The following is a 22,645-nucleotide window of genomic DNA, read 5'->3' as shown; positions in this document are numbered from 1 at the left end:
TACTACCAAGCGATCACTTATCACAATGTAGTACTGGCCAGCCTCTCTTGTGGTACCCTGTGTAAACCAGAGATCATGCAAAACTGTCAGCAAGTCCTAACTCACACCAAGTCCCATCACTCATCACCTGAGTGCTCGCTGTCCTACATTGACACTTGCCTAGGCATTGCTTTGACTTTTAAATTTACCATCCTTGTTCTTCTTGGATTTCCTCCAGGTTTCTCCCCCACCTCTCTGGCCTCTTGAGCACCCCAGTTTGTAATCACTCTACCATTGCTCTAGTTGTCCCTTCAGCTATCTGGGCCCTAATCTCCCCAGTTCCCTCTCTAATCCTCTCTGCCTCTTTTCCTCTCTTATCTCCTTTCAAGACACTTACAACCTACTTTGACCAAGCTTTTGATAATTTGCTCTATTCATTTTTGTGCCTTTTTCTTTGAGAATGGTCCTCTGAAGCCGCTTGGAACATTCTATAACATTTAAAGCTGTTATATAAATACAAGTTGTCCTTGTTTTCCACAAGTCTGTTACCAAGCAACAAATATCTGTTTGTTCATGGGATGAGGGTGTTGCTGGCTTGGCCAGCATTCATTGCCCACAATTTATCAGCTTTGAGTGAATCTTACCATTATTTTTACAAACTTTAATAATTCATAGGATCCCTACGGTACAGAAGGAGGCCATTCGGCCCATTGAGCCTGCACCGACAACTATCTCCATAACCTTATGCATTTAGCCTGCTATTCCCCCTAACTCTATAAGGAGCAGTTTAGAATGACCAATCAACCTAACCCAAACATCTATGGAGTGTGGGAGGAAACCGGAGCACCTGGAGGAAACCCATGCAGACATAGGGAAAATGTTCAAACTCCACACAGACAGTGACCCGAGACCAGAATTGAATCCAGGTCCTTGGCACTTTGAGGCATCGGTGCTAACACTGTGCTCATTTTAACATTCTATCCATTTTTGTTTTCTGTTTTAAATGATGGCATGTCAACATTTACGTCAGTGACAGGAAGAGCTGACCTGAAAATTACTGTTCAGGAAGCGATCTGACCAAAGGTTATTACCTTTTTTTTTGTATAATATTTTATTGATGGTATTCGCCTATTTCAAATGAGCTGCTAAAGACAGCTTTGCATAATGATAGCAGAAGATGGTGCCAGTTCCTTTATGCATGTGCTTGTCATCTGAGTGTGATCCTTTTATGCCCAGACACAACAAGAAGAAAACTTAGCACTAAATTGTTCACGAGTATCAGCAACAGTAATTCCAAGAGTCACCATGAGGAAGTCATGAGAATGTTCCCCTACAGTTGTTAAATCAGAGCGCTTCAGTCTTACCATTTCACCAGACCATTATTTGGTCCCTTTGAAATTAAGTCATCCAAGTTGGTTCCCCCAAGGATGTTATACATATTCATGTTGAAACAGTTTAAAAAACAGAAAGGTAGAAGATACTAGAAAAATGTGAAACAATTTCTCATGGTAATTGTAAATTTTCTATTCCACACTTTTTTGGAAATGAGCGTTCAGTGAGACAATGCCTCACCACCACTTTTTTAGATTATCATCTTAAGGTGGTCATTCAACTTTTTCTGCATTGAAATGAGCATGGGTAATATTTATAAAGATTCAGAAGTACCCACACCATGACCCTACTGTCAAAAACAAAGGGGGCAATCTTACTAAAAAATCCAAAGTCCTGAACGAGCGTGAAAATGGGAGAATTTCAAATCCAGTTTTTCAGCGAGGCCACAAGTCCAACAACATACCACTCTGTGCAAAAAAACTTGATAAATCTGTTTCCTGCCAGCAAGGGGAGGGGTGGGACCTAAGCTTTCTGGAAAGCCAGCAGATGATAGCAGAGGGTGCATTTGTGCATGTGTGGATTTCTCTGCTCTGTGCAATAGAGAGAGTGGTCACTTCACCCCCCCCCCCCCAACCCCCACTCCAGTATCACTAGCCTCTGCAACTGATTCTCACCCCATTTAGTCGATCACCAGTTGCAGAGTGTGCAGTGTTCCCCCAACCCCACCCAATCCTAGTTGCAGTATACGCAGCTTCTCCTGCCCCCTCAGCCCCTGCTGCCTTGTCACTGTCAAGTGCGTGGTGGCCAATGTGCCAGGCTGGAAAGAACTGCCCCTGACTTCCCAAGGTCTTCAGTAGCCTCTGGTCCTACTAATGACACCATCGCAACAGGCCCCCATTGATGGGGACTATGCATGATCCTCGCCAGTGATGACCATCACCAGTAAGGTTGCAAAGGGCCGGGCTCACCATCAATATTTAGATCAGCGGTAAAATCAATTTAAATATCTCACCAGAAATCCAGGCAAGAAATCAAGAGCAAACCCAATTTTTGGCTTATCCTGCAACATTATCAGCTTGCTCCACCCATTGACCGGCAGGATGAGAAGTTTAGATCAACCCCACAGTCACATCACTGAGTAGCTGCTTTTGTGCCATGAGTTCCTCGGTTTATTTGCTCCCATTCTTGTTGCCCTCAGCCTATACAGTTTTCAGTTTAACTCCTCTTCACCTGAAACTGCTGTCAAATGCAGACTCATTTGATAGCAGCAACTTTCTCCATTTCATACCTGTGACCATTCGTAGATTGTGCATTTTCCTTACCTGATATCCACATGTCAAATTTCCAACAGCTAGCACTCAACAACCAAATAACAGGCTGGTTGTTATTTCTCCACTCCCCATTGCCCGTCATTGACCTGTGGGTATGGTGTCTCTGCCAATATTCTGATTAAGGTTACTTGTTTTGGGCGGCACACAGGCACTGTGGTTAGCACTGCTGACTCACAGCTCCAGGGATCCAGGTTCAATTCTGGCCTACGGTCACTGTCTGTGTGGAGTTTGCACTTTCTCCCCATATCTGTGTGGGCTTTCTCTGGGTGCTCTGGTTTCCCCCCCATAGTCAAAAGATGTGCAGATTAGGCCATGTTAAATTGACCCTAGTGTCAGGGGGATTAGCAGGATAAATGTGTGGGGTTATGGGGATATGACCTGGGTGGGATTGTGATCATTGGGCTGAATGGCCTCCTGTGCTGTAGGAATTCTATGATTCTACTTTAATTGAGAACAGAGATTGTCTCTGTGTCTTTCTGTGACATAAGAACATTACAAATAGGAGCAGGAGTAGGCCATCCAGCTCTTTGAGCCTGCCCCGCCATTCAATAAGATCATGGCTGATCTGTCGTGGCTCAGTTCCACATTCCCACCCTCTCCCCATAACCCTTAATCTCCTCTCTTATCAAAAACCCATCAACCCGCGTCTTAAAAATATTTAGCGAGGTAGCCTCCACCACTTCAACGGGCAGAGAATTCCAGAGATTCACTGCCCTTTGAGTGAAGAAGTTCCTCCTCAACTCCGTTCTAAACCGCCCCCCTTTATCTTGAGGCTGTGCCCCCTAGTCCTACTATCCTTTCTGGGCAGGAAGAGTCTCTCCACCTCTATCCTATCCATCCCATTCATCATCTTATAAGTCTCAATGAGATCTCCCCTCATTCTTCTAAACTCAACAAATACAAGCCTAATTTATTCAGCCTCTCCTCATAGCTCAACCCCCTCAACTCTGGCATCAGCCTAGTAAACCTCCTCTGCACTCCCTCCAAGGCCAAAATATCCTTGCGTAAGTACGGCGCCCAAAACTGCACACAGTACTCCAGCTGCGGCCTCACCAATGACTTATACAGCCGCAGCAAGACCTCCCTACATTTATATTCAATCCCCCTCGCTATGAAGGCCAGCATCCCATTCGCCTTCCTGACCACCTGCACCATGTCCTGGACCATGTGAAAATTCTCAATAATGTGCTCAATACAAAAAATGTAATATTTGCATTTTGATTGACATATGAACATCGGAGTTAGCAGCAGGAGTAGGTCCTTTCAGCCAGCTTGCTCTTACTTTGAATAGGATTTGGCTGATCTGACTGTAATTTCCCGCCTACCCGATAACCCTTCACCTCCTTGTTCATCAAGAATCTATCTCCTCTACCTTGAAAACATTCAAAGACTGCTTCCACCGTATTTTGCAGAGGGATTTCCAAAGGTTTGTGACCCTCTCAAAGAAAAAAAACTTCTTATCTCTGTCTTAAATGACAGAGTGACCCCTTATTTTTAAACAGTGATCTTGTGGTTCCTTGGTTTCTTGTGATAAACAGTTTCTTGTGGTTCACCCACAAGTTACACCTTCTCCTTGTTCGCCTTGTCAAAACCCCACAGGAACTTGTGTGTTTCATTCAAGCTGCCTCTTATTATTCTAAACTCTAGTGGATACAAGCTGAGACTATTCAAGCTTGCCTCACGACAAATCACACATGGCAATACCCCAATGTAAATAACTACATAACAAATGCAGGAGTTTTTTCCTATTGTATATTGCAAAGAATTCCATTTATTCTGAAGTCAACTATTTCCATATTTAAAAATTTATTTTGTAGTCTAATGCTTTTTCTTTGTTGTGTTGCAGATTTTGGTGCCTTTCTTAACTTTAATGACACGTTTGATGACCCCGAGGTAATGAATATTCAAATTCATTATTAAACATCTAAATTCATTATGTAAAAATTATATTTGGCTGCCTTTTCATAGCTTTAACGTGCTACTTTTATACACAAATTCAGGTGTATGTTGGAGGGCATTTTCATTTAGCAGCACATTTGCAAAGAGTCCAAAATATGTCTTAGACCACTAGGACAATGTTTTTTGAGAAACTGAGGAATAACAATACAAACGGGGTATTGTTATTGCTTTTATCTCCTTCCAGTCTGCATCCTGTTTTTATTACGTGGTATGTGTTTCTTTTGAAACCTTTAACATTTGACAGTTTCCACATTTTTTAATTCTGCTCTTTGATAAATCTTAATCTGAAAGAAGAACAGGTTTTGAAGTATTTTGGAACTGTTCATGCCAAAAGAGATTCTCACTGGTATGGACTTCTGCAGAGTTGGTCTTTCATCACTGCTCTGAAATCACATTGCACAGTGTGTGTAATAACTGTGGCCACTCATCTATTATGACACTGTCCATTGTAATCTCATGATTAATGCATTCATGGTATTTTGTTATGGGTACCAGCTTCAAGGCAGCAGAAAGCTAAATCCCGGGTAAATTGTTTCCTTCCATCAAATGGTTCCCTCTTCTTCAGTTCATTCCATTCCTCTGTTCCATATTGTGTCTTCAGTTTACAAGGGAACAACCCATCAGCCTGCCAAGGATTGTGGTCAGCCTTTATGTCATTGAGAAATAAGGTGCTTGTCTCTCATGAGGCGATTCTGTTACTTAAACAAGAATGAAAATTGAAGGGGAAACGGATACATATTCCTGTGCTTTGCACTGGTTTAGCACTTTGATTACAAGAAGAAGAATCTCTACAGTACAGAAGGAGGCCATTTGGCCCATTGAGCCTGCGCCAGCAACAATTCCATGAAGGCCCTATCCCTATAACCCCACTAGTCCCCCAACACTAAGGGGCAATTTAGCATGGCCAATGCATCTAACTTGCATACCTTTGGACTGTGGGAGGAAATCGGAGCATCTGGAGGAAACCCATGCAGACACAGGGAGAATGTGCAAACTCCACACAGACAGTGACCCAAGGCCAGAATTAAACCCTGGACCCAGGTCCTGTGAGGCAGCAATACTAGCCACTGCAACCATGTCACCCCCATCTCCACTTGTTACTGAGGTAAGAACAGATGGAATTTGCACTTCTTATGGGGTTTCTGGAATTTCACTGGGCACCATTGCTTGTGCTGCAAATAGGTGCAAGTGGTCATGAAGTGGGAATAACATCCCAGGTGCTTCATCCCTCATTTTCCTCTCCAAATGCCATTTGGATGGGCACCTAGAAAAAGCAGGCCTGATACTTTGCAACGCCCCCCCCCCTGCCCCCACCATAGAATAGAGGAGCTGAAAGGATGGACAGTGAGCCCTTTAGTCAGCCTCTGCCCCCTTATTTGGAGTGGGAGATCTTCTCGCTGCTGGAGTGTTAGAGCTCAGAAAAAGGCCTGAACTGGAAAGCGGACAGGATGGGTCAAGCCAGGTAGAGCATATTCTGTGTGTAACCGATCTAGTTGATCTGTACCAAAGGCATGGTGGACAACAAGGAGTGGGGATTGCAGTCTGAAAATACATGCTATTGAGAGAATGGCATTTACTTAACCTGTACCTTTCAGCAGGGAAGATATATTTATAAAACCAAATAAATGACATAAGTGGATGGAATTTAATGCCTTTGAGTATGATGAGGGGTGGGGGGGTGGAAAGGTGCATTTAATCAGTCAAGAGGGCGATGGGTGGGAATTCACCACTTTCCCACCTCCAACCCAATTAGGTCCATGGAGGGAAGACCCATCGATGGCCCATTGCCAATTAAGTATTTTAAGTGGGCAATTAATGGAGGGCTGAAGAGCCAGTGGGTGAGATCCCTGTTCCTCCATTCCAACCTAGTGTTTCAAGCACCAAAATAATTGGGAAGGATTCCCATATGGTTCTCTCAACCTCCCAGTGCAATCTCCAAGCAGAAGCCTTGTGAAATGGTTATAGGGCCATTTTTAGCTACTCTGGCTATTGTGTAGTACTGCTGCCTCACAGTGCCAGGGACATGGATTTGATTCCCGGCTTGGGTCACTGTGCGGAGTTTGCACGTTCTCCCTGTGTCTGTGCAGGTTTCCTCTGGGTGCTCCGGTTTCCTCCCACAGTCCAAAGATGTGCCGGTTAGGTGGATTAGCCATGCTAAGTTGCATCTTAGTGTGAGAAGGATTAGAAGGGTAAATACAAGGGGTTGCAGGGATAGGGTCTTGGTGGGATTGTTGTTGGTGCAAGCTTGATGGGTCAAATGGCCTCCTTCTGCACAAGTGATTTTATGAATATGTGAATTTTGAGAGATAAAAAGCCTGGAATGAACAGCTTTGCATTCTTTTCCTTTTTCTCCTTCAGCCAAAAGAAAGTAATCCAGAACAAACAGGACCCATTTTGCTCGAACCTTACACGGCTCGAGTCCTTAATCACAAATGGAATGAGGAGAGTGCAGAAAGTGTGACGTCCACAACAATTAAAGACAAAGATGAGAACTCAAATGCTGTTCCTAATGAAAAGTATTTTGTTAAGGGGAATGAGGAAGTAACTACAAAGGTTGCCGTTCCAGATGTTATTATTTATCCATCCTCCTTCACTGTGCTGGAAACAACATCCAAGGATATGCGTGCTGCCCTGCACCCTGAGACCAAAACCATTGCATCTCCAGTTCCAGAAAACTCTGACTATTCTTCAGCAATGGGATCCCTGGAATTGAATGACATTTTCAGCACTTCCCAGCAGACGAGAATTCCAGTTACACCCAAGGAAATCCCAGAATTCAGTCCCACTACAGAACCTGACAGGATATTCACTGCAGCGACCATGGACACCAGAAAGATTCCCCAGCCTGTAACGTCTGAAGATGGTCTCAAAAGTAATTCAACTCCTATCTTCTTGTCTGAAACAACTCTAGTTGCACCTCCGATGGATTCTGGCACAGAGCAAATTACATCAACCAATGAAACTATTAAATCACAAGAACGCAACGTGATCTCTGATTCTGTCATTCCTGCATCAACGATCCATCCAGATGTGGTAACCTCTTCCATCGACAATATACTTGAATCTAGTGAGAAGATATTTGCTGAAACTATTTCTCCTTCTGATCAAGAGGTGTATCTACACACTACTCCAGATTCTATTGACAGGTTAAATACCTTACCTAAAGAGAAAGAAATCCAAGCTACCTCTCCTTACTCTACTGGTGAGATGGTGTTTCAAACTACCACTGTGCCCTCAAACAGAGAAGTATCCTTTCATGCTACCTCTGCTTATGCCCATGATGAAGTACTGCTGCAGCCTACTCCCTCCTTATTCAGTGCGTCTTTTTATCAATCCTCTGCTTCTGCTAGTAATGAAGTGCTTCTTCAAATGGCCCATCCTTTATCGAGTGACCCAATGTCGCTGCATGTGACCTTTGATTTCCCAGTTAGTGAGATATTTTCTCCTTCTGCCCATGTTTTTCCCAGCAGTCAAATGTTGCTTCAAGCTACCTCTGTTGTTTCCTATGATGAAGAGAGACTGCCTGGCTCATCTCTACCTGCCAGTGTTGGTGTGTTACTTCAAGCTACCCTCCCTTTAGCTAGCAATGTGGTGTCTCTCCATACTACCCCTGTTTCCCTTTCTAGTGAGATACTCCCTTATGACCTTCAAACCTCTTCTGAAATTTCGGCACTACTCGATGTGACTTCTGCATCTAGCAGTGAGCTAGTACTGCATGCCACCACTGCAGCCTCTATTGGCGACCTGTTGTTTGAATCTGCTCTCCCTTTACCCAGTGGTGTGATGTCTCTTCAAACTTATCCTAGTTCTAAAGAGAATGAGATATTTCTTCATGTTACTCCTGCTCTTTCCAATACTTTGATGTTGCCTCTGACTCCTCCCGTTGTTCCCAGTGACGAGACATTCAATGTTACTTCTGCACCCACTGTTGCTGATGTGTTGCTTCAAGTGATCCCTACTTCCTCTGAAAGCAAAATATCTTCGTACGCTGCTCCTGTTTTTCCCCACAGTCAAATATCAACTTCAGCTGCTTCTGCTTTGTCCAGTAATGAATTATCGCTGCAACCTACTGTTAGTGTCTCTAGTAGTACAAGATCATTGAATGATACAGAAACATTGTGGAAAAATGAGACTGTGGTTTATGTTCCCCTAATTTCTTCCAGTGATAATGCACTCCCTTTTGTTGCCTCCGCTGTTTCCAGTAACCAGTTTTCTGTTGCTAGTAGCCTGTTTTTATCAAATGGTGACGCAGCATACATTTCTGTTGCAGCTACAGCTCCCAGCAGTGAGATAACTATGCAAATTTCTGCTGCCCCTTTGCCAGCTCCTTCTGTGCCTTCCTCTGTCACTTTGCTGAGTGAAAGTCATGACACTGAATTGTGGTCTTCTGGTTCAGAAGTTGATTTGTCTGAGACAGAGGGTAATGTTCCGGCAACGTTTTACCCCAAGTCTGAGGAAAAGGCAATAACTCACATAAATGGGCAGATATTCAGCACTACAGAGGAGCAGATTAGTGAGTATCCCCAAATCATGTCAGGATCACCTGCGTCTGCTGAAGAAAAGTCATTCATCACCACTCTTAACCTCAATCTATCAGATTCAGATGTGGACAGAAATCACTACATGGCAACAACACTGACACCAAATGTATCCATCGGAAAACACAAAAGACCAACAATAATAGCAAGACACAATTGGAGCACAGTATTAACTACGAAACCGTCCCCATCACATTCTAGCACTAGTACTTTTCTGACCACTGAAGAGGAGAGTGGTTCTGGTCAGAGTGCATCTGATAGTCTAACTGTTAATGAAACGTCAGTGGTATTAAGTTCCCTCGAGCATAATTATAGAGCATTAGCCAGTACAACAGGCACAGGTAAAGCAGCAGAACCAAGGACGTCGCTGCCTTCAGCTCCATCTGTAACTAGTGGGCTTGAGACAACTTTATTCGACGTTTATGAGGCAGGTTAGTTATAAATGAAAACAATTTGCAAAGCCAAGGGTGAAGTGAATGTAGTTCCGGTCAGAGACCTCTGGAGCAGGATTTATACTGATGCCTGAAAGGGTTCTGTACTAAGTTGCCCCGTTCATTTAAGTATCTCTGTGATGGTAATAATAGTTGATGGGGGCTATATAACTGGCCTGCATCTATAAAATTCTGCAAAATCTTGGGTTAAGTGGAGTAAAACATAAGAGTTTAAATTTCCAAGCATTCTGATCGTGATCCAAATTAAGGCAGAATTGCCATCATGCTCCTACATAGTTAACTGCATTGTTATCAATTCATTCATAACAAATTCAGCTTTTGAGATTGTTTGCTCAGTAGCACAGAATGATCTCCCACAGTGTAAATCTATAGCAACTGTGAATAATTTATATTGCAATATCAAGGTTCAGCAAGTATCCAAGCTTCATTATAAAATAGCACTGGGTTAGCGTCTTTGGTAATTTGAGAAGTGTGAAACATCCCAATTGAGTAATATAGTTGACCTTGTAAAATGACTACAATTATAGTTAAAATCTGCTGGCAAATTAGAGCAAAAAAAATGCTTGATTTGTGTGAAAGATGGGAGAGGAATATATCAGTGGATCTGGGAAATGACAGTGTCTGACTTGTAAGTGTTCTCTTTTTAAAAAAAGTTGTGACAGTAACAACTTAATTGTACAGGTTTTTGCAATATGCTATTTCACTTAATTCCCTGACTTTACAGCTCATTGTTAATAATCACCTTTGATTAATTATCTTTTTTAGAGGAATGTAATCCGTTAAAAATAAAATAGCCTTTAATACACAAACAATGAAACAAAAAGCAAATAGCATTGCTACATAAATTCAGTGGTCGCAGTAATGAAAAAAACAGACTGTCACCACAGTTCCAGAGACTGCTCTTCCCTTTGGGAGAAAGCTGACTGGTTGTGATTTAACCTGAGGATCACCACAACTCAGCTGAGAGGAAAGATTGAGAAGGCAAGGTTTTAATAAATAACCTCAGCCAGTACAGGAATTGAGCTTGCACTGTTGGCATTTCTCCGCATCATGCCTTAACTTAGTCCAGTCCGCGCTGCTTTTGGTGCCTGCCTTCATGCATGGCAATGGCATTGCATGGAAATTAACAGAATTTGATAAAAATGTAAATAAACTGGGCCTATCAACTACACTTGCTTATCCAGGTGGTTTCGGAACATAACACTTCTGGGATACTTATCACCCAATATATCTTTGTTGTTAACTGAATCCTCGTAGAAATGCAAGCCAATAATATCTGTGTGGTTCTATATTCCTCTCCAAGTTAAGCGGTCTCACTGGAATTTTGCAGTGTGAACCTGTTACCAACACAACAGTAGATGTGCAAACCTATTTTCTTACAATTAATGTGTTGATTAATATATTTTAGTTTCCTATGGAAATGTAATACCAAATTTCTTGTTCCTGCAAGAGGAATTGCCATTATGTGATTGGTGCTTGATACATCATTTTGAAGTGAATTTTGACACAGTTAAAATGTGCTGAGCAGCAAAAGAGAAAAATACCAGAGAATGTCAGAGCTCTGATTTGAACTGTTGGGTAGAAGGACCATTAAAGAAGTTTTCTAATACTCCTGTCAGTTACCCATTCATGCTGTGTATTCTGGCCCACAATAATTTTAACCTAACATTGTTGGCAAGTTAACATATTTGTTCACTGTTGTCAAATTTACAACTCTAGCAATTGGGCCAAACTGTGTAACATAAATGGGCGAATAACAGGCCCAACTGTTAGACATATAAAATGGTAGCAAAGAAAAACTCCAGACAGAGGAAGCAAAGCTCTTTTTAACGATTAAACTATACATCAAGTTTAATATATTTGTATGGAAGGAGGATCCTACCATTCGTCATAGAAGGCCAGTGGCTCACTATTGTTTAGTGAAACAAGATTTCCCATCCCAGAACCTCACTTATAATGAGTATAAATCAGAGAATTGAGGACAGAGGTTGGTGTGTTTGTATCACAGCACTCCTGATATTCTTTTAGTCATTAATTTTACTTTGTGCAAGAAAATTGTGAGCATTGACATCTGAGTGTAATTCTCTGATCTGAGCAACATTCCTCTCAACATGCAACTTTAACCAAGTGGACATAGTTAACTTCAGATACATGTCCAACAGTAAGATAGCACACTGTCATAAGTGTGGTATTCAGGGACAAACATGGTCACATGGATTTGCAGGAGATATTCAGCCAAAGAAAGCAACTGTGAAGCAATATATTTTCCAGGCAAATTGGACATTGGAATTACCTCACATTTTGGTAAGTGTTCTGTTGAGCATTTTCTGATCAGAATTTTTAAAATTACGTCATAAAAATATGTGTAAAATCATGAATAATAAGAGTGCCAAAAATATTCAGTTAACATTTGGAGATCATATGTATCGTATCCTAAGGCCATGTTTATTCACTGTGTTTGATTAAATAAATAGTTCATCATTGTCACCTGGAGTAATTTTAATGCTAAGTTGCTGCTGTTAGTGGATAGTCCAAAATCAATTGATGAAAATACTTTTTGTCTCTCCGCAGATTTCTTCCATATCCTGCTTTCAGAGGTACATCATGGAAGTCATCAGCATATTAAAGTAGAGGAGAAAATATAATGAAAATGACCATGTATTATTTATTAGGGAACATCCACGATCCACAAAGATTCACAGTGATACTCAATGACAGAAGGACAGGTTAACCCTTGCAGCATCCTTCAGTGTATAATCCTGAACAGTACCACACAATGCAAATGTTCTACCTTAATCCACTAAAGAACACTTCATTTGAAGGAAGATTGGTATTTTGGTAGTCCCACTACAAAATGGTGGAGATCAATTGCCTGCTTCAGAATGTCCATGATCCTGTTGTATCTGAAACAATAACATAGCAGTGCTACTTAACATACAATTTGGCTAAGCCTAGTGGGTGGGACAAGTGAGCTCTCCCGTTCACCTGTTCAGCACAGTGATGAGAAATCCTTTCTCCAGCTGGGATCTTCCCATTCACATCTCCCATAGGGGTCTCTAAATGTAATATGTGGATTTGTCAGGATTAGATTATTTGACCAATATGCCAACAACTCAAATGGATCTGCCTGCAGGGTATTTCATAGAATCGATACATGGCAAATAGAGGCCTTTGGCCCATCAAGCCTGCACCAACAACAATCCCACCAAGGCCCGATTCCCGTAACCCCACATTTTTACCCTGCTTATCATCCTGACCCTAAGTGGCAATTGAGCATGGCCAATCAACCTAGCTTGCGCATCTTTGGACTGAGAGGAAGCTGGAACAATTGAAGGAAACCCACACAGACATGGAGAGTGTGTACAAAATCCATACAGACACCTGAGGCCAGAATTGAACCCAGGTCTTTAGCAATGAGGCAGCAGAGCTGACCACTATGCCATCGTGTGACAGATTCACTTAAAGCTCAACTTCTTATGATGAAGCTTTAAAAGGAGCAAATGCAATTAAAATTACAGCACAATCCATGTTGGGGCTTATTAGATTGTATCAACATCATGATACCTTCTCCAATTTTTCACATTTTTAAAAATGCCTTATGTGATTACCTCAGTTTCAACAATATTAATGCCAATCATTATTTGCATTTAATATTTTCTAATGATTCCTGTTCATCGCGTCATGCAGTAATTGGGTTAGCAACACTCATGAATACATAATTTTGAAATACAAGTAAGCCTTTACCTGTGTTATTTTGCATTGTGTCTTTGACTAAATTTTACTAAGATAATTTATTTGTGCAGTGCCTTCTATATTCCTCATTACAGTCACTTCAAGATGCACTGAAAACATTAAAATAAAATCAGTAACACTCTGTTGATTTATTCCTTCAAGAGGGACTCTACATTGCTAGGTAGAAATTCGATTGAAAATTATAGGAATAAGCATGCAGAAGATAATCAAGTGCTTCGTGGTGCATGCTCTGCCATGTCTAAGGGAACGTCAACCATATAAATGAGCTTGGTCAAATTGTGGAGATTCAGCAATAGGATCTTGTTAGATTTTATTTAATTCCTTTTATTTAATTACTGCAATGTTCCTCAGGAATTTAATTTGGTGTTTGCAAGAGGAGTTTAATTGAGTGTTTGCCAGACCATGACGTTCATGGTCTGTGAGGGATTAAGTTTACTGGGGCAAAAGGTCTCTGTAATGGCTATGGTCGTAAATTGTTGCCAAGGTTTTTTCATCAATGTTCTGTCTATTCAAGAAATTGTCATTGGTCCATTCTTGTATGCCTTTATGATGCCTCAGGTGGTAAATGTACTGTTGGAAGCAGTGCATTTAAATGTAAATAGATAGTATGTTACCTGCAGAGACACCATTATCCTTGTTAAGCTGGATTGCGTGCTGGCATTGGCAAAGATAAACCGTTCCTGCAATTAACATAACAGAAAACGTACATTTGGCATTGCTGAACATTGGGCAAGATCCTGGCTGCATCAATGAATCTGCAATCCCAACTTTGTGTAACTATCTTATCAAGCCCGTTTCACTGGCAGCTACTTCAAGAAGTTGAAAAAATCTGAGAATACCCAACAAAATAAAGTGTAATTGAAAATTCCTCCAGAGGGCAGCACTTTCCTACCAACACATTTTATGTGAGCAATTTTACGAAACAGATCACTTTATAGTACTATGGCCTGGATTTTGCTGAAAAAATAATATTGTGTTAACAATGCTTACCATTATTGTGCAGCAACATACAATTAGCAAGAGCTAATTTGTGAATCGCCACAAGATGCTGGATGATTTGTGTTGCTCCACAAATAGCCTCAATAAGATGATATCTCGTATCTAATATCCCTGAGTTTCATAAAGCTGCTACATTTTACTCATTAATTGTCCATTCAATTCACTGCAAAAAAATAGAATCTAGTAACCATCAGTGTAAGTAATCATTTAATAGCATGTTAATTGTTAATGATTACACATTGACCTCTCTTGGCTAGAAAATCAATTATTAAAATGAACTTTCTCATCCCTTGAAGCTTTGAATTGTTTAAGCAATTTTAAAAATGTAACTTTTTTCTGCTTCTCCTTTTTTTGCCTTTTTCCCTCTCATCTCTTTTAATCCAACCTTTCTTTCCCCTCCTTTTCATTTCTTGTTCTACACCTGATCTGAAATTGAATTTATGTCCTTCAATTTGCCCTCCTTCTCAGTCTTTCCACTGTTTATATTTCAATCCGTTAATCCCATTTATTAAGGTGATGCATTGTTTTGTTCACTCGGGAGTGGAGTGTGCAGATGCTGTATTGCCTCTGCTGCTTCATGATCGGATCACACATCTGGCAACTTAAAACCTAAACGTGGAGTTGTGACTATTACTACATGGAGATACTGCTGCAGCAAAATCTGACCCTAGGTTTAAAGTTGGTACTGAGAAAAGCAAGTTGCCCAGCTTTATAAAGTGATGTCTTGTTGATAAATTTTTTTTTTTGTTATCATGCTGCAGAATCATTACATTCCACATATCTTTAAGGAGTTATAGCAATTTGTTGTCTTTGATTAATTTGAAACTGAAGACAGCACTTGGTTTTCCAACATCCCACAATGTCTGATTAAAGTGGATGTTTTGTGGTTCATCTCCATCATCACACATAAGATGTAAAACAAATTTATTTTTTGTCTTTGTCTATTTACCTGTATGTATAAGGAAAGGATACGGTATCATTTCAGATTTAGCTTTCAAAGGTGCAGATGGTTCCTATTTTCTATGTAACAAGATGCTTGCGCATTAATGTTGTAGAGTAAGAATAATTTAAAAAGAAAAAAATGAATAAGTAAAGTTCGTGAACTGGGTATCTCTCAATATGAATTGCTGCTTAACTGGTCCCACCAATGTTTAAATGAGCTTTGCCATTCTGAATTAGAAGTTATTTGCACAAAAAACTGTCATAAACACCACCATCAATGACTTTCATTACCCAAACTTTATAATGATTTGAGGCGGTTAGCCTGTTACAATTGTATTGTTAAGTGATTTTATGTTTTTTAGGTTGTAACACTCCAGACCTTGCAATGATTTGGTATTTTGCAGCAACCTATTTTTCCACCACCCAAATTCCTGTACAGCCTCCTAGAATCTTTAGGCCCAGATTTTCACCCCTGGGTTGGGTGTGCTGAGATAGGGAAAATGGCCACCCATACTTGGAATTTTTATTCTGGGGATGGAGTGCTGGATTGGGACTCTAGCCCACCTTCCGCGGAATAAGACCAAAGACTGCCAGGAGTGGAGGCTGGCTGGGTAGAAGATCTGGCTCTGTGCTCTGGCACTTTGTGTAAGTTATATTTGATTAAAACAAAAACCAGCTCTCCATGCCTCACTCCTCAACCCCTTCAACCTATTCATGTCAACCTATGCCAGCAAGAGTGTGAGCAAGGTCTGCTCACACTCGGCCATAGCACCTCATACCCCCATGCCAACACATTCTCCTCCATTCAACCACCCCAAGTTCCCTCTGCCTCCATATCCCATGTTCCTTAATAACCCCACTACCAGTCTATTTTCCCCTACCATTTCCATGCCAACTCACCTTTGACAGTTCTTTGACAGTTCCTTGACAGCTTTGACAATTCCAATGAGTTAATGCACTTGTTGTGTACAATAATGCCTCCTTTGAAAGTTCCAAAGGGTGCCTTACCTCTCCAAAAGATGTTTTTAGAAGCGGTTCAAAGGGGTAACTTTCCTCTCCATTTGGACAACCTAGGGGTACCTAGGTTGTCCAAATGGATCTGCCTGGTTCAGACTTCTTAGCTGGTCTAATCTGCACAGTTCCTGTTTCCCACTCCTGGCCCACCAATATCCCACTTCAGTGGAGGTAGTTGGTGAATTAACTGACCAACTGCCTCTGTAAATTGTGTTATACAAAAACCTAGTCTTCTCTCCAATCCCAGCCCCTCAAAATCAAAAATACCATTCTCAGCATTTCTTGCACTATGAGAATGCAGTTACTTATGGATAAATCTTGGTTTTAAAATTCCATTGAATTTTCCCATTGAACTACAGGTTATTAATTTAGTCTGAAATATAGCAGGCTGTGATAAATGACATCTGGTTGGAATATTAAAAATAATTACTGAAGTTGAGTGCCAAACATATTGGAGATTTTATGTGAAAAATGGATAATTTTCTTCATAAACCAGGCATTTTTGTTCCCATGGCATTCCCAAACAATGTATTAGTGCAGCACATCCTGCTCAATGGGCATGTGGAGTGAAAAATTGCTTAATCAAAGTAAATCATGCCTAGATTAATAACTATATATGAAAGCTAACATTTGGTTTATAAAGATAATGGATGCTTCACCTAGCCATTTAACTCGGATTTTGTAATCATCCTATTCCATAATTTGTATTAGTTGTCAGTAGATGGCATTCAATACAGCAACTGCAATACTTCAGATTTTCACATCCTCCTTAGCAGCAACTTGTGGAATTTGCAGCTCACTTAGTTTTCTAAATTGAGGATGCAAGTTATCACTCTTCTTCCCTGTCATCCACAAGATGTTGCAAGATCCTTTCTCCCTACCCAAGTGATATCAGCCTAGGTCACCCATTCCAATATCTCTATCTACTTCTCTAATGAAAATTCCCTTTTCATTAGAGCACTAGATCCAATGGACGTGATCTTACTGAGCATGATCTTACCAGCTATTCGCATCACGCATCAACTACAGCGAGTCAGAGAATCTGACGCTCAGCCAAATCTCTGTTCACTGCAGCAGGATGGGAAAATCCTCCCGGCATGAACGGCTATAAGATTCTGGTCAATGCCTCTTTTCTCCTCTTTAAGCATTTTCCACCCCGCCCCACATGAATATGGTATCAACACCCACGTGTTGGCTGCCATTTTCTGTACACTTTACAAAGGTGCGACATAGAAATTTTGTTGATCAATAAAGGGACATATTGGGAGGGACTCAACATAGAATGAAATGGCAAGTTTTACAAAAAGGAAAATAGAGGAGAAAAGAAAGGGTTTCACAGCGAGTTACAGACTGCACTGTGATAAATGTGTGTAACCGATTTATTTGATAATAGACTCACAAGCTTTCGGGGTTAGCCCCGAGTCTATTATCAAATAAATCGGTTGGACTAAAACCTGGTGTTGTCAGACTTTTTACTGTGTTTACGCCAGTCCAACGCCGGCATACCCACATCATAAATGTGTGTGACATTTGTAGAACCAGAGAGATAACAGAAAGATATAAACACCTAAAGAAAGACCTCACAAATGAAGGAAAATAGTAATTACAGAAATTGAGTATGTCTTATATTGTCTCTGAGCAGCACTGATCAACTCGCAAAAGATTAACAATATTAAGTATTAGCTAAATAATTTATTTTCCGAGTACATGGCCAATTGAAACATCTCCAGATTTGTTATAACATTTTTGCGTATTGCTTCAGACAAAGGGACCACTGATAATCCAAAGGTTGTTAGATTGAGGTGCCGTCCAGTTGCGATGCCAGTTTATTTATATATAGGTTCGAAATTTTCTTCAGAAACCCTAACCTTGATTTAAAACCCGAGCATCTTAGATTTCCTTCAAGATTCTTCTGCTTTGATATGTGTGGGGTAAGTTGTCTGGCTTTGTGGCGCTGGAACTATGCTTTTGCTAAATAATTAATTCTGCATTTGCCACTGTCCTTCACCTCTGCTTCTCTCCTGGTTGGCTTGAAAGTTATTTCCACGCTTTTTATGTTGTACAGGTAAGTAATGTCACGTAAGTTATGTTTCAGACAAATTTAGTCACGGAATAATAAAGTTGTTATTGTATTACCTTTGAGTGTGCCTTTTTCTCCTTGTAGTAAAACTTTTTTTAATCCTTTTCCTTTTTCTACAAATACAGAGGCCAGTAACAGCAGCCATGAATCTCGTATAGGTTTGGCCGTTGGTTTAGAGACAGAAAAAAAGGCAATTATCCCTCTTGTGGTGGTGTCAGCTCTCACCTTCCTATGTCTGATGTTACTGGTAGCTATCCTTATATACTGGAGGTAAGTGTTTGTGAAGTCATGATGACTCCATTAGCTGACAACTATTTGCTGGGAAACATAGTAAGGTGAAGATCATAAATAATGACTCCAGATGGGTTAAATAAAGCTCAGCTTGAAAATGTTAAAACTTTTCCTTGAAATGTGCATGGACAATTCCCTTCAAACTCTTCAAAATTTAAATAGTTCTCTAAAATTAAATGTTAGCGTGTTCAATTATCTGGTATGATTCAACGGAAACATGCTTATAAAGTAAAACTTAAAAATATAATTTGTAGATTGCCAAATTGTTGACAGCTTTACTGAAATGTAAGAAGTCTCACAACACCAGGTTAAAGTCCAACAGGTTTATTTGGAATCACAAGCTTTCAGAACGCTGCTCCTTCATCAGGTGAGTCTCAGCTGATGAAGGAGCAGCAGTCTGAAAGCTTGTGATTCCAAATGAACTTGTTGGACTTCTTTAACCTTGTGTGTTGAGACTTCTTACTGTGCCCACCATAGTCCAACACCCAGCATTTCCACATCATTACGGAAATGTACGTATGCGTTGTGAATTTTGTTGCTTAATATAAGGCATTCGGCTCTTAATACTTTGTATATAATCTGCTACAAAATAATTTTCTGTTAGATTTGCTATTTGCACTGCAGCATTATTTAAAATTGGATGTCAAGACTAATTAAGATTAAATCAATCTCATGATCAGTTTCACTGTTGAGACAAGCATGCTTATTGCAAATGTAGTTCATTCACTTCACTAAGTTCATTGGGTGGATCAGAAAACTCAAGCAATGTATTTGCACAAGATGTGTAGGGCCTACAAAGATTTAATTTTTATTCTACACAATCCCAAGTTCCTTTAATGCTTCTCCAAAATTGCTTTAATAGACAGCAATACTGAATTAATTTTAGCCATGGATGTTTTAAATTGGAAACCACAATGTTTCCAGTCAACTCACTTCAAATATCATATTGATATTGCTAAAGGTTTCTGGCCTTTGTAAGGTAGTAAGGGATAAGTTCCAAGAGGTTACAATTGGTTTAGTCTTATCTAGAATTGCAGGTATGGTTTTAGGTCATGGAGACACTACAAACGAAGGTAGTTAAACTGATACAGGAGATTAGATACTTGAGCTATGAGGAGAGACTAGAGAGGCTGGTGACGTACACAGAATCAGCAGAGGGATACAAATGAAGGGAAATGTAACACATTTGTTGTGGTATTTTTAAAGGATAGGCTTTCAGACCACAAAGGTACAAACAAACAAGAGCTTTATTGGAAAGGTGTTTACTCTGCAGATGTTGGGATAGACTACCCATTTGGCCATGCAAACGGCTGATGTCAAAGAGACATCAAGTGATCAGTCCTTTATGGTGGCCTTACACTAGGAACAATGTGAATGTACAACATTTAGCGCTCACATCCAGAATACTTAGTGCTGCATGATTAAATTGGCCTCATTAATCAGAAGTCGATATCAAGTGTTGATCATTTTTGTATGAAATAGAAAGAACTTGCTAGTCTGTGTAATATTTTCCACAATCTTAAGATGTCCCAAAATAATTAAAGCCAATGAATTATTTTTGAAGAACTGCAGCAACCAATTTGTGCAGAGTAAGGTCTCACAGACAGCAGAGATAAATAAACAAATAGTGTCTGGAATACAGAACATAAGAACATAAGAAATAGGAGCAGGAGTAGGCCATCTAGTCCTTCGAGCCTGCCCCACCATTCAATAAGATCATGGCTGATCTGAAGTGGATCAGTTCCACTTTCCCGCCTGCTCCCCATAATCCTTAATTCCCTTGTCTATCAGAAATCTATCCACCTGTGACTTAAATACATTCAAGCCTCCACCACTTCAAATGGGCAGAGAATTCTAGAGATTCACCACCCTCCTGAGAGAAGAAGTTCCTCCTCAGCTCTGTTCTAAACTGCTCCCCTCTTATTTTGAGGCTGTGCCCTCTAGTTCTGGTTTCCTTTCTAAATGGAAAGAATCTCTCTACCTCCACCCTATCTAGCCCCTTCATTATCTTATGTCTCCATAAGATCCCCCTTCAGCCTTCTAAACTCTAACAAGTACAGGCCCAGTCTATTCAGAAGATTAAGAAGGTTAAGAATGACCTGTATCATAGAATGTATGGCACAGAGACAGGCCTTTCAGCCCAAACTGGTCCATACCTACCAAAAACACGTCTAAGCTAACTCCATTTGGCCCATATCCCTCTAAACCTTTCCTATCCATATATCTGTCCTTTTAAATGTTGTCAATGTCTCTGCCCCAATCACTCCCTCCAGCAGCTCATTCCACATATGTACCACCCTCTGTGTAAAAAAAAAAAGTTGCTCACAGTAAGAAGTCTCACAACATCGGGTTAAAGTCCAACAGGTTCATTTGGTAGCAAATGCCATTAGTTTTTGGCCCTCTGACTCTTCGTCAGGTAAGTGGAGAGTTCTGATCACAAACAGGGGATGTAAAGACACACACTCAGTTTACAGAATATTGATTTAGAATATGAGCTAATCAAGTCTTAAATGTGCAGACAATGTGTGGAGATATCATTAAGCATGGGTTAAAGAGATGTGTATTGTCTCCAGACAGGACAGTTAGTGAGATTTTGCAAGCCCAGGCAAGTCATGAGAGTTACAGATAGTGTGACATGAACCCAAGATCCCGGTTGAGGCCGTCCTCATGTGTGTTGAACTTGGCTATCAGTCTCTGCTCAGTGACTCTGCACTGTTGCGTGTCGTGAAGGCTGCCTTGGAGAATGCTTACCCGGAGATCAGAGGCTGAATGCCCGTGACTGATGAAGTGTTCCCCAACAGGGAGAGAACAGTCTTGCCTGGTGATTGTTGAGCAGTGTTCATTCATCCATTATCGTAGCGTCTGCATGGTCTCCCCAGTGTACCATGCCTTGGGACATCCTTTCCTGCAGCGTATCAGGTTGGCCGAGTTGCAAGGGTATGTACTGTGTACCTGGTGGAGGGTGTTCTCATGTGAGATGATAGCATCCGTGTCGATGATCCGGCATGTCTTGCTCGAACAAGACTTCTTCACCGCACCGGATCTTCAACCGATGCTATACGCTAGATACATCGATGATATTTTCTTTCTTTGGACTCATGGTGAACAATCACTGAAACAACTATATAATGACATCAACAATTTCCATCCCACCATTGGACTCACCGTGGACTACTCTCCGGAATTGATTGCATTCTTGGACACAGGCATCTCCATTAAGGACGGTCACCTCAGCACCTCACTGTACCACAAGCCCATGGATAACCTCATGATGCTCCACTTCTCCAGCTTCCACCCTAAAACATGTTAAAGAAGCCATCCCCTACAGACAAGTCTTGTGTATACAAAGGATCTGCTCAGATGAGGAGGATCACAACAGACGCCTCCAGATGCTGAAAGCTGCCCTCATAAGAACAGGATATGGCTCTCAACTCATCGATCAACAGTTCTGATGCGTCACAGCCAAAAATCACACCAACCTCCTCAGAAGACAAACATGGGACACGATGGACAGAGTACCATTCGTCGTCCAGTACTTCCCCAGAGCGGAGAAGCTACGACATCTTTTGCGGAGTCTTCAACATGTCGTTAATGACGAACATCTCACCAAGGCCATCCCCATGCCCCCACTTCTTGCCTTCAAACATTTACATAACCTCAAACAGACCATTGTCCACAGCAAACAACCCAGCCTTCAGGAGAACAGTGACCGCAACACCACACAACCCTGCCACAGCAACCTCTACAAGACATGCCAGATCATCGACATGGATGTCAACATCTCATGTGAGAACACCATCCACCAGGTACATGGAACATGCTCTTGCAACTTGGCCAACGTTGTCTACCTGATACGCTGCAGGAAAGGATGTCCCGAAGCATGGTACATTGGGGAGACCATGCAGACACTACGACAATGGATGAATGAACACTGCTCAGCAATCACCAGGCAAGACTGTTCTTTTTCTGCTGGCA

At 41.0% G+C, this 22,645-nt stretch overlaps 1 protein-coding gene across 4 annotated transcripts in view; it reads left to right on the top strand.

Moving 5' to 3' along the window:
* The window catches only part of ptprz1a (protein tyrosine phosphatase receptor type Z1a), a 231,950-nt gene that overhangs the window by 156,605 nt on the left and 52,700 nt on the right, over positions 1-22,645 (top strand). For 2 of the 4 annotated variants that reach the window (XM_080190809.1, XM_080190808.1), the window contains exons 11-14: positions 4,489-4,535; positions 6,960-7,803; positions 8,872-9,570; positions 18,505-18,649. In XM_080190809.1, coding sequence (XP_080046935.1) covers positions 4,489-4,535; positions 6,960-7,803; positions 8,872-9,570; positions 18,505-18,649 — 1,735 coding nt within the window. Of the gene's footprint in view, positions 1-4,488; positions 4,536-6,959; positions 9,571-18,504; positions 18,650-22,645 lie in introns of all 4 variants that reach the window. The other 2 variants (XM_080190807.1, XM_080190810.1) reach the window with 2 other exon arrangements.

Source organism: Carcharhinus amblyrhynchos, chromosome 6 (assembly GCF_965287045.1).
Source record: "Carcharhinus amblyrhynchos chromosome 6, sCarAmb.v2.hapA, whole genome shotgun sequence".
Taxonomy (NCBI): domain Eukaryota; kingdom Metazoa; phylum Chordata; class Chondrichthyes; order Carcharhiniformes; family Carcharhinidae; genus Carcharhinus; species Carcharhinus amblyrhynchos.
Note: the sequence above shows the minus strand (reverse complement) of the source record. Positions and strands in the feature narration are given on the sequence as shown.